Raw genomic sequence first — 12941 nt, forward strand, 5'->3', positions numbered from 1 at the left:
ATGCTAACACACATTTCTTTATGCTGAGATCACTTTCCAGTCTTTTAACACAGTTTACAAAAATGCATGATCTCACGTCCAAAACGCACTGATGCAACCAAAACACTTCATATTTCAGGATCATCTCTTTCACCAGAACATTGACTCATAACAAGAAAACTTTGTCACTCATTACACGATGACCTAAAAAAACACAAACAACAGGTAGCATTATGTTTCACCGTTGTCTTCTGCTCCGTGTTTTATATCCCAATTAGGAGTTTATGCATTCTTCTTTCGATTTCTTTTTTAATGTAGGTTTTGCAGAAATTGCAGTTTAATTTAGAGTGATTTGGTGTTATATTACACTTTTGAAATTAAATTTAACAGTTATAATGATAGTATTTAAGCATGTGTAAAATGGACTGTAAATACTGGTGGTAGTTGAGTTTGAGTGAGAAAACAGTTCATCAATGTTAAAAGATGTGGTCACTAAATGCATTCTGTTTCAAAGCAGTGAAAAGTGATTCACAGTTTAGTCCACAGTGACTAAAATTGAAACTCAGAATTGAGAAACATGTGTTAGCAATTTTAAAAATGGTGTCATTAATACACATCACAGGACATGAAATAAACAACAGGATCAAGGTAAATTCTCGATAATACACGATGAAATCAGGAAAATATTTTGTATCGGTTACGGGGAAGAAAAAGTCATTGTATCCGGTGCCAAATTCATTCTGATTAGTGATTACTGTTGATGCTGTTTATAGATGATGAGCAATTTGAAGATTTGCACCAAATTATTTAATTGTATCATAAATTGAATATGTAGGCAATGTTATGTTTAGAAAGTGTATAATTGAGCATAAATAGTAAATACATGGAAGGTGTGTATGGTTTTTGTATATATTCTTATTTGACTGGAAAAAAATCCTTCTGTATTTGTGAAGATTTTTATCTTTGATACATTATTAGATCTCTGAATCCCATTGATATCTTATGATGAATGTTTACACATTTGTATAATCTCTATAATATCATACAGGGACTCTGATCTAAGCATTTATAACTTTTTATCTGATAGACGAGCGAAACACTCACTATTTGTTTATATTATATATAATTTTACATCACTGACCCCACATGTAAACATACAGTACAGATAAATGAACAACACTTAAGCAACAAACACACTTTTTACATATTTTATTCAACACTTAAATCCAAATAAATCCATATCACAGCTGTCACGCTGAATTGTTTTACATGCTCTTGGTTTTCAAAAGTCCATTCAATATGAGATATATTTGTTTTAGCAGTGATAACTTAAAAAATACAATATGAATGCACAAATAGCTCAGCACTTTATAGTCCACCGCAAAAAACAGCGACAGTATACAGACAAAAATAGAGAATATCATTACGCTTCCATTTCAAACAGATCACTGTAAATTGTTCATTTGTATAGAGACACTTAGGTGCTTTAAGTGGTAAATTGTGGTATATTTCCTTGTTTGAGTTATTGACATAGTCACACGGTTGACAGAAAACACACATACACACACTCACACACACACACACACACACATGGACCAGGTGGCATTCTCAGGGAGGGAGTCACTGTAAATGACAGCCAGTCGCACACGTACGACACACACCTGAGGTCCCTTTCACTGATGTGCAAAAGGCACACGCAGACACACACATACATGAATACACACAATCACACAACACCTCTCTTTCACTACGACATTTACACAGATACTGCCGCACGGACATACGTAACAGCACAGACAGAAAAAAACACACACACGCATACACACACACACAGACACACACACAGACGTTGGGCACAGACTTCATAAAGGACCAAAACGAGGCACGATGGGACTTGGCAGAGCGACATGGAATGTTTTTCGGTCATTGATCTTTGATTGTGAAGCCTCTCAATCAGCTTAGTCATCGGTGTCCTCCTGAGAGAGAGAAGAGGGATGAGAAGTGAGCTGTGAATTTACCGTCCTGCATACAAATGACTGCTGTGATGTGATCCATTTTATCCTTGAATAAAACATCATCATACAGCATAATGATATTACACCTGTTTATCGCTGAGATGATGTTACAACACCCATTACGGACGGTTTATTTATTACTCTGGTCACATAGTCCACAGACCTCTAATCTGCTAGTCTTTAATTGCCCTCAGAAGGATTTGTCATAGGAAACGCTGACTTAATGTGCTTCTAATATTGTAAAAGATTCATCATCAATCAATGTTTGGGGAAACCACCCACACTGAAATGTATGCAATCAATTAAGTGTTATGATTGAAAGTCTCCACTCAACGTCATATATTACACAAACCTTCAAAATCTAAATACATGGAATGAATTTTCCCATATTCCCATTTCTCCTTCAGCCTTATGTGATCTTTGTTCCTGCTGATTTATCAAATTGTATTGGAAGACTCATGAGAAGAAATTCCCCCTCAAATCCAGTCCAACTCAGTTGTAAGACATACGATAGTTATCCATGAACTGCAATGATTCGTTCTGTTTACTCTCACTGAGGTTATAATTCTTTCTAAAACAATCAAACTGAGATAAAGCTTCATGTTGCTGACTGTGGTTTTGCGTCCACCAGTTGCTGGAGGAGTCTTACCTCTGTGACATCAGCAGTATCAGTATCAACCGGTGACTCTACCATGTTCTGTGGTGCTGAGGGGTCGTCACTCTGGAAAACAAAAAATAAGAAAACTTTGTCTTTTTTGCTCTGAATATGATCAAACTTGCATTATTTTATCTATGTATGATTAACGGCCAAATAAGCAATGGACATAGATACATTTTGGCTCCTATTAAGGCTTTATTAATCCAGTCTAACATGATGTTAACCTGCTAGAATAATCCTTTTAATTCTCAATCAGCTTTTCAAACACAGTTAGAGGTTTGATTTGTTACCTTGAATAATAATGTGATCTTATTTTTTAAGATGAGTGCTAATCTTACAGTATGATTGATTGTACTCATGATTGGCAAACATGGAACTGTGGCTTCAGCCAGCACATTTTTACTGCACGTATTGAAGAACCACCTTTAAAGGTGCAGCATGTAGAATTTAGTGGCATCTAGTGTAACAGACTTAACAGAGATGGAATATAATATTATTAATTAGTGTATAATCACCTGAAAATAAGAATTGATGTGTTTTTGTTACCTTAAAATGAGCCCTTTATATCTACAGAGGGAGTGGGTCCTCTTCCATGGAGCCCACCATGTTTCTACAGTAGCCCAGAACGGACAAATGTGTTTTTTTGAGTTTCGCTGCCACCTTAGGTTCTCCAACATGCTTGGAAGGGGAGGTGGGATATTCAGTTTGTTGAAATCTGCAACCTCACTGCTAGATGCCACTAAACACAACACACTGCACCTTTAACATATTCTAATTATGCAATGCAACCTACCAAAATCTCTCGTAAAGCAGATTAGATTTTGTGATTAATTTGTAATAATTCCAGCAAACTTAGTTCAGAAATCAATCGTGTAATTGCTATAATTTTACCTATAACATATGAAACATGCAGAAATTTATCTAAGATAGATGGTCTCAATCCAACTGTGTACAATTTGTATTTGTGATTCAAATTTTCATACATTTTAGAGTTTAAATAACAAAGTCCCATAAAAAAAAACTTTTACCTGAACATAATCCTTTCACTCATAGTATCTAACTAAACTCAATTAAAAGAGTCATCTGCATCTGAAAAGAAGTTGTCATGCTTCAGCCTTTATGACCATAATACAGCTAACAAGATTGCCCTGTCAACAGCTCCAGATCCATTTAAATCAAATCCAGGTTTGTGTCTAATCATCTACAATTAAATCAAGCTAACTTATTTATCCACATATGAAGAACAGGGCTGTGGTTATACCAACAAAATGATAAAATATGTGCAATACTACATATTTACACATAATATTAAACAACTGTGAAAGTGTGATATTGTATATATATTTTTTCTTTATTTAAAATTAACCTTGGCTTTATGCCTCCTCATATGCGTACAGTTTTCATCATCTCTGTGTATGTGCATATATTCTTTGTAACATTTCACAAGCCTTGTATGGATGCATCCTTGGCCATTATAACAAACCCTGACCCTGATATACAAGGGATACAAAGATATTTGCAATGGGGCTAAACACTGGAATTTACTGTGTATATACATAAGACCGTTTATGACTGAAAGCTTGAGAATGTAATTGAATAGACTGTAATGTGCAGTTTCTGTTCTTTTTTGTACCACTTTGTAATTGCAATTCCTTTAAGCCAGGTGAGCCACGGACACTTTAAATTGAAATAAGTAAGATTTCAAATAAGAAAAAGAATCACTGATCGAGTGATTGTTCAGGCACGTCTATCCAAGGACAACTTTTGATGAATCCACAGAAGAAAACATGTTTTTATATCTAAACAGCACACATAATTCACCCCACTCTTGTCCCTGCACACACTGAAAGCCACTTACACTCTTGTTTCATAACGTTTATAATGATTAGCGGTCATTTTGAGTGAGAAGGCTGCTGAGAAAGAGACGAGCTATGAAGCGCTAATGAAGAAAAGGGAGGGGTTACTTCTCTCCTGTCTCATTGAAAGGATGCCTTGATTACACCGTGCCATTGAACTGACCTTCCTTAATGGGGTGCGGTCACAGAGATGTGTGCACGTATGTGTGTGTATATATGTGTGTGTGTGTGTGTGTGACGCGCTCGCCAGCTGACATATCCTTAAACCAGTTATTGCACCTTCTCCTCCTGCTGTTGCATTTAACACCACCCATCAAGCCTCCATCTGTTCACACAGCCGAGCCAGAGAGACATGTGCTCGTGTAAATACACACACACACACACACACACAAACACACATACATACTTGGACAACGGCAATAAACACCACCTTGTCTATTTGCTGTGGTCAGATCAAACTTTGGCCAAAAGTTCACTATTTTTTAGAACAAATCAAACCTGAAATATCAACTATAAACCTTCATCTTCAAAGCAAATCAAAGCTAACACCGCGCCTACAATGACTGTATTGTTTCATAGCAATTTCTGAGCAGAAATCGCCTCCTGGGGAAGGGGAATACAGCAGCCTCAGCTAGAATTTATTGCATGCCGCTGAAAATATCTGAGCAATAAGATGTGTTTGTTGAGTCCATTTTCATCTTCCTCTACCTTGCTGGCGTTTGTGTGCCCTGATATGAGTCACCAGCAGCTGATGAATTGGTGAAACAGCCAGATGAGGAGATTAATCAAACGGCAGACTCAGCATCCCACCACCTTGTGTTTGCTAGTGTGGGTGTGTGTGTGTATCTGGGTGTCAGACACAGGAGACAATTTTTGATGGGCTCTCTCAACCTGGCATCAATTTTTAAAAAATGAAATCAATATAAATGACGTTTAATGGCTGAGCCCTCTGGGAATGACGGCTTAATGAGGACGATCTGCTGCTGTCTGCATGTCAATCTCTTGCTGGGAATACCTGGATTTTAAAAATCTGTTTGTGCCTCTGTCAGTCAGTCAGTAAGTCCACCAACGAACCAGTCATCCACCTCTCCATCTCCATCAGTCAGTCTACTCTGTGGCTGTTCGTCCATCTGTTTGTCTGTTCTGCCTGCCAGTTTGGCTTGTCAGGGTTGCTCATAATCAGTCGGATCACATTCCAGGTGGAGCTCCGTCAGTGTTTTATCCCTCAGGGCAAACGCACGATTAGCTATCTAGCTGCCTTAATAACTCAACCACTAAGGAAGATGAAAGGATTTGACTTGGATGTTTGTGGGAAATACCACATGCATCCTTTGATAATGAAATCAAATGTAAGAGGCCTTTTTTTGCCGGCAATGAAAATCAAAAAGAACACGCTGAAAAACATGTGTCAGTCGTTGCCATCGGCAGGAAAACAACTTGATAATTTCTTTGGTATCTTATCTTTTTACAGTGTACTTTTAACTAATCACAGCCAATTAAAGAAGAGCTAAAGAGCTGTGTGTATGTGTGTGTGTGTGCGTGTGTGCTGTTATCTATTGGTGTCTAAATTATTGTTATGGGTTCCCCTGTGTTCCATCGCTAATTAAGGAATGGGAGATTGAGCATCACAACAAACACTGAACAAAGTGTTTGGATTGCCCTGGGAAATATTTGATTGGCTTATCATTTCCTGCTACTCACAGCAGTGTTATGAGCAAGGAGGGTAATTACAAGCAAATTTAGTCCTTCCTTAAGGATTTTAACACCTTATTAATCCAGATATGAACCAGTGGCAGCATGGCGGAAGTGTAGCTGCTACGGTCTGACTACAGAAGAAGAACAGTGATTATTTGAGCGTGAGGGCCTGCTGAAGAGTTTCCGTGTTTGTTTTTAGGAATTAGTGTAAAGTAAAAGTGAAAATGTAGAGATTTAGGGGGTAAGGTGTAATTAAAGTGCATTATCTCAAATAACAGTGGAATAATTAAATGTGCAGTATAAATAAAGGTCTCAAAGGCTTTTAAATCCAAATGTGAACAGACAATCCTAGACTGTGGCCAGAATTGTAGAAGTTCAGGTTATCCAAATGCAATTCAATGTTTTATTTAAACTTAAATGTTAAGTTATGTTTTCTGTCAATTACTATTTACAGTTCTGGTGAAGAAATACTCAATCTTTTATTTATTTATATATTTTTATTGGCCTAAAAGAGATCAAATTTACCCTTACAAAAAATATCACATGTGAAATTCATGAATTTATGTCCAAAAATCGCACACTGTACCTACCGTGTATGTGAATTCATCATGTGATAGATTACATTTGTCTGCATGTGTATTCATCACATGTGAAACAGTTTTGCACATGTGATATTATATGTGAAATAAATGTTTTCACATGTGCTGTCTTTCATGTCACATGTGAAATTTCTCAAAAACACACGTGAATTTATCATGTGAAATGTGAAATTATATCATGATTCACATGATATTATCAATTTTTCTTTGATAAAATGTTTTTTGTAAGGTTAAATATACAATATTAAGTCTAAAAATACTCAAATCATTGTGTAGCTAATCTAATCAAAGTAATCTAAAGTTACATTGCTAAAACCCCCAAAATACCAAAGAAATAACCTTGCTGGTAATTAGTCTGACTCTTTACAAAAATCCACATGAACAGCTATCAAAATTCTTGCTAAAGAGAAGAAGAGAGTGAAATAGAAAAATTCGGAGATTGAAGAATAAAATTAAACAGAGGAAAGATAATCATTTTTCATATTTGACTTTTTTGTAAACTGCCTTCACCTCCTCCTCCTCCTCCTTTGGACAAACGAAGGCCAGACTGACTGATGAACAATGCAGGAAAGCTAACAATATGTAATGGCTTTCATTTCAGTCAAGAAAGACAGCCAGCAGATATGAGAAGTGATGACAAATGACTCAAGGTCAGGAGGCCATTTTGACACAGTGAAGAGTTATGGCTCGCAGCCACTGGCATGAAATGGAGGGAATGTGCTCTGCTGCGAACTACAATCTTCAAATATGTGTTTAAATTTGAATCTATAAACATTATATCCATATTTTTGTGGAAAAGTATAAGCATCCAGCATTTGTGTGGTCACACAAAGCAGTAAAATCAACTTGAACTTTCAGTTCTCCTCATTTCTTGTGTGAGGAAACTATAATATATGACACTACTATGATAGTTAACACTGCAGCTATTGTGCATATTTTTGTTTGACATATTTGTGGAAACTGTCTAAGCTTCAAGCCTCTGGGGGGCAGCAGATTACTGGATGGCTTGGCTAGTTGTGCGCTATAGACTGGAAGCCTACTGACATTTTTTCCCCCCTTTTTTCAATGAGCCCATGTATTGTTAGCAATTGAAGAAGTCTGTCCCTTTTCAACATTCAGCGTTTTGGAAGACCCATTGTACTGTGAAGTTTGTTTACTTTCTAATTTCCACTTGGAAAGTGGAACCTAGAGAGCTAGAGGAAGCTAGTTGGCCTAGCTTGAAACTGATTCATGAGACTTTTTCGCTTTTGCCCATGTAATCTTTACACCTGCTGAATCATTGCCAGCTCCTGAACACTGCAGTTTTTGAAAAAGTACATTATTTTACTGATTTATCCTTCTTTTATTGTTTTATATTAAATGTGACAATTATTTATGTTTATGTAAAGCACATAGTGTTGTATTTTATGTATGAATTGTGCTATAGAAAAACTGTTTCTAATTATTATTATAAAAAAATAGGGGGTCTAGCTAGCGTTAGCTGTCTCTTTCTCATAGGTCAAGTCGGGGATGATGGCAAATGACCAAACTGTCAAAACGCTTAGCAACAAGTAGTTTTATAACATATGAAGTGCTAAAAGACCCAAACCATGCAACAAGTCCACCAATTTAGGCGACCAAATACGCTGTTTTACCAAACACTCCAGAGCGTCACTTTGGAGCATTTTCTAATATGGTGCCTCTATTGGCAGTAATTGGCAGCACAACATAATTTATCTGTGCTTTCCAAAACTGTTACAATAAAAAAAAGATGTTTTATGATGCGAAAACACTGTGGTTAAGGTCTGGATAGGTTTAGGCACAAAAACTGTTAAAATGATCACTTTGTTAAGGTTTGAAAAACGTGGTGTGGGTTAAAGTTACTACCTCCTTAAAGTAAGACAACCTTCGTTGTCATGGCAACAGTAAACACCATGGGGTTAAGGTTAAAGGACGATTGTAATTAAAAAAAATTTAAAAACTGTCCCGACTCATGGTTGGAAACGGGAAACAAACAGCAGTCTCCTGCAGCAAAGTCCAAAGTCCACTTTTTGCAAGTCAAACCATCCACCCAACCTGCCACCTCTGAATGAAGAAATTTGTCAGCTTATATAGAAGTCATTTTCTCCGGATCTTAATAACTACGGCTGCGAGATGACATCTGTCACTCAAACGTAACTATAGGTCAGTTTTGGCCAACTGACATTATGACCTATAGTGTTGTTTTTCTTGGGAGGAGTCTCAACCATGACTAATAGGCCCTTTTCATGGCAGACATTTTGACCTGTCAAAGCAGGAAAAATGTGTGGTGTAAATAATAACATTAACGACATTCCAGTCAGTGAGTAAGGATGCACAATACCAGGACCCTGAAACTGGCTCACCTATATGGAATGCAGCCATCGTTGATGTTATTGACTCCACCTGTGCTTTTTCCTGCTTTGACAAGTCAAAATGTCTGCTGTGTAAAGGGTCTATTAAGTCAGTGTTATTATCAACTATTTTTAGTGACTGCCCACACAGATATGGTACCAATCAAACAGTATCTCCATTGTCAGTTGGAAAAATTCATGCCTGTGGAGAGACTTAAAGTAGGGGACGCTTTTACCACAGAAAATTAAGTAAAATTTCTTCTGCAAGTCAAAACAAACACCTACACATTAACATACATACAGAATATATATGATTTCTTAGCAAAAAAACAATTTTCAGGTATCTCTTACTTGTTTGGCTGGATCCTTCTTGACCAGTCCAGTGGCAGCGGCAATATTACCTGCGCCCTCCACAGTTTTGTGGGCCACAGCGGTAACCCCGGTAACCATGGCTCCACCCACCTGAGACACTCCAGACACAGTTTTACCTGCAACTGTAGGGATGGAAGAAGAGCAGCTGAGGAGGGTGTATCTCTATAGAGCCTCAATACCTCTGAGGATCAGCATGTAGAAAGAGACATTAACACGATACAGATCTCACAATACTGGATTTCAAAGCTGGAAGGAAATGTAATGTGAGTGGAGCTGCTCTTTAGTGACGTTTCTCCAGTTATCAGCGATATATGGCAGATAAATCTAAGTCTAATAGCTTTTACACTTTTACACATAAAGGGTTAATGACTGAATTTTACTAGCAAAGTTTGACCTGACGGAGGCGCTAAAAACAACCATAAGGTCACCAAAATCTGAATTGTTCTTTCTTTCCAAAACATATATGCAAAGTAAAAATGATTAATTAATGCGATAGGTTTCAACATGGTGATCACAGTCAAAAAAACCCAAATAGACTCATGGTGGTGATCACATAAACTCCACTTCCTTGTAAAAGTACATCTGGAAATATTGGGAACACTGGGAAATATTGTGATGTTTCTTGTTTCAAAAATGCCATATTCTCTATAATAAATATCACTTTTGCTTGAATAAAGATGAATCTGGATGAGAAATAAAAAACAATCTTAATAAGAGCTAAAGCTTTTGTTGTCACATTACCTGCTTACTTCCTTTTTTTGCAACGGTATTTTCAAATGTGGTGAAATCTACTTCCTGCCTTACTGTGGGCTACCTGAGGTCTATAGAGTTGAATAAAGACTAATTACTATAGACTGATACTCTGCTGCTTCTACTTGAAACCCCCTACATAATTATTTAAAACTGGATCACCACCTCTAGTGTCATTTGGGGAACTGAAAAACCACAAGCAGAACAGCCTGGAGGCATTTTCCTTTCAAAAGCCTTCAACAGGCCTCATCGAGTTTCACCCCGCCTTTTACTGTTTCAGCTCATTGCTTTGTCATTCGTAGTTTTGCATATCAGTCCATCTGGTTTTCATGTGTGTTTCTTGAGACTTTCATGTGTAAACTTTGTGTAACTGCAGTTGCAAATAAAAATGTCAAATCCAGTGAGACTTCCTTGTTATAATTAAGGCTAAAAATGTCATCAACATGGACATTCTCTGCATTTAAAACAAGTGTTTGATTGAAGCCATAAAGGCCACTCGGTCCACTTCCTTTGCCCTCCACACTGTATCATGATGGAGTCCAACTGTGTTACACATAATAATTAATCACGACCCAGCTGCTCTTTGCTATAGGTCATCATCTCTGCTTATGCGGACCTCCTGAAAGCAGATTATCTGATCATAGGTCTAGTGCAGCCACTTGGGTCCACTGGGAGAGACGATATCCTGGTGCTTTACTCCTTTCCTTCCGCCCTCATTTAGAGGCTTTAATAAGACATTCAAGCATCACGAATTTCTCTTATAATCCCAGTTTATGAAATGCTAATTGCTTTACTTTACAGCTATTTCCCTGGATGCCTATAGCAGGCGGTCTCCCTTGGATTCCCTGCTTGTTATGTATGAGGGATGGCGAGGCATGGCCCATGGGGAGTTCGACAGGTTTTCCTGAGTTAGGCGGTGAAATATGACACTTACTCACCTGCAGATTTACACAGTACATCTTTCTTACTGACCACCTGAGGATCCGGTATCATTTTCCGCTTTTGCTTTTATGTACTTGGAGTAAAACTCTCGCTCGAGTGTCAACAAGAAGGGCTGAATGCAAAATGTGTAGGATGGGGAGGGAATGGAGCAGATGCGTTTAAGCCTTCATTCATGTATGCTGTTACCTGTTGTGACTCCATCCTTCGTTTTGGTGCCTGAAAGAAAATCCAAGTGAAGCTCAGTTAGTCAGCATGTAAAATAAAATAAATAAATAATAAATTAAAAATTAAAAACTGATGGCTTGTCAAGGTTATATGTGTCATTCAAGCTCAGAGGTGATTGTTGTGTAAAATAATAATAATTATAATGATAATATTATTTTTAAATATATATATTTTAACAATGAACAACGTTTTTAAGCTTTTTGTCCATTTTTTTTTTTTTACCAGCATCCTGTTATAAAAAAAAAGATCATTAATCAGATGAATTCCCAGCACCCACCGACAAACATAACCCCATCTTTCGTCATCTCAGCTGCTCCAGTCACTCCCTGCTTGGTTTTCTCCGCCGCTGCCACGACCCCATCCTTGGCTTTAGAGAAGCCCTTCATTAAGGCGTCCATGGCTGCTTGATTGGCTCCCAAATTACACGCACACGCAGCTGCGGAGATGTTAGAAAACAGGCGCAATGAGGGAAAAAGGCACTCCCGGATTTGAAGCGCTCGGTATTATAGACACAAAACGATGCCACCGCCCTACTTTTTCTTCTCTGACAGGTTTGAAAAAGCCAGTATCGCCATGTAAAAATACAATATCTGTGCAGATGGTACGAGCAGCCCTGCTCTCTGAGGCTGATGAAAAAAATCCCACCTGTAGGAACTGGCTACAGCCCAACTGAGAAACCATGAATGGATTTACTATTAATTTCAATAAAAAAAGGTGAAACTGAGCTGTTGTATTGCAAAGCGACAAGGAAGATAAAATAATACACAAGCTGGTATTCTTAAATGAATGATTTTAACATATTTTTTAGGAGAAAGAGAACAAGAGATACAGCTGTGATTCACGCACCTGTTTGCTTCAACTTCCTTTGAGGCGACAATGTGGTGAGTCTTCCGGGATGACAGCGGAGATTCCCCTAAAGAGCAGTGCAACCGGTTTATTGTCTCCAAACTACAACTACTACTCCAAAGACGATGTGTAGTGTCTTCCAGACAGACTGACAGAGAGAGAGAGAGAGAGAGAGAAAGAGAAAGAGAGAGAGAGAGACGCCTCCGCCTCAGTGATGGAGAAAGAGCGATTTAAACCCCGTGATGCTGATGCGAGAGAAGAGATGCTCCTCTGTCTGTCTTTCTGTCTGTCTGTGACACACACACACACACACACACACACACACACACACACACACACACACACACACACACACACACACACAAAGATTACGTAGCTCTTTTTCTGTACGTGGGTTGCCCACAGCGTGTATCAGGCTCTTTAAAATCATCAGCCGGCTGAATGCATCTGCGGCTGAACTACCAATTAGTAGCAGTGTAATTATGCAAGATAACATTAGTGGACTGTTTAGTGTTCCCACCTGTGAGTAAGATGTTTTTTTTCCCTTTAAGGCTATGTTGGAATCGACTCATAAATCAAACTGTGAGCAATCAATAAACTCACTTTGAGGTTGTTTTTTTACACTAATGTTGATCAACTTTTTGATTAAACAA

General features: G+C 37.9%; 1 protein-coding gene across 1 annotated transcript; it reads right to left on the reverse strand.

Moving 5' to 3' along the window:
- Positions 1-1173: 1173 nt before the first annotated feature.
- Positions 1174-12578, reverse strand: LOC137171166 (alpha-synuclein-like). Its single transcript, XM_067574946.1, has 6 exons — positions 12289-12578; positions 11720-11878; positions 11404-11433; positions 9505-9647; positions 2644-2715; positions 1174-1955 (listed from the first exon to the last, which is right to left on the reverse strand). Exons 2-6 carry the CDS (start codon positions 11838-11840, stop codon positions 1938-1940), a joined length of 384 nt encoding a protein of 127 aa, XP_067431047.1. The 5' UTR covers positions 11841-11878; positions 12289-12578; the 3' UTR covers positions 1174-1937.
- Between the last annotated feature and the right edge of the window lie 363 nt (positions 12579-12941).

The sequence above is a fragment of the Thunnus thynnus genome, chromosome 19, assembly GCF_963924715.1.
Source record: "Thunnus thynnus chromosome 19, fThuThy2.1, whole genome shotgun sequence".
Lineage (NCBI taxonomy): Eukaryota > Metazoa > Chordata > Actinopteri > Scombriformes > Scombridae > Thunnus > Thunnus thynnus.

Bases quoted from the DNA above. Each gene is read 5' to 3' on its own strand.
- LOC137171166 (XM_067574946.1), bottom strand. From the start codon at position 11,840: ATGGACGCCTTAATGAAGGGCTTCTCTAAAGCCAAGGATGGGGTCGTG. The intron at 11,434-11,719 runs GTGGGTGCTGGG...ATTTTCTTTCAG, and splicing joins AGATGGGGTTATGTTTGTCG to GCACCAAAACGAAGGATGGA. The intron at 2,716-9,504 runs GTAAGAGATACC...TTTGTTTTCCAG, and splicing joins AGAAGGATCCAGCCAAACAA to AGTGACGACCCCTCAGCACC.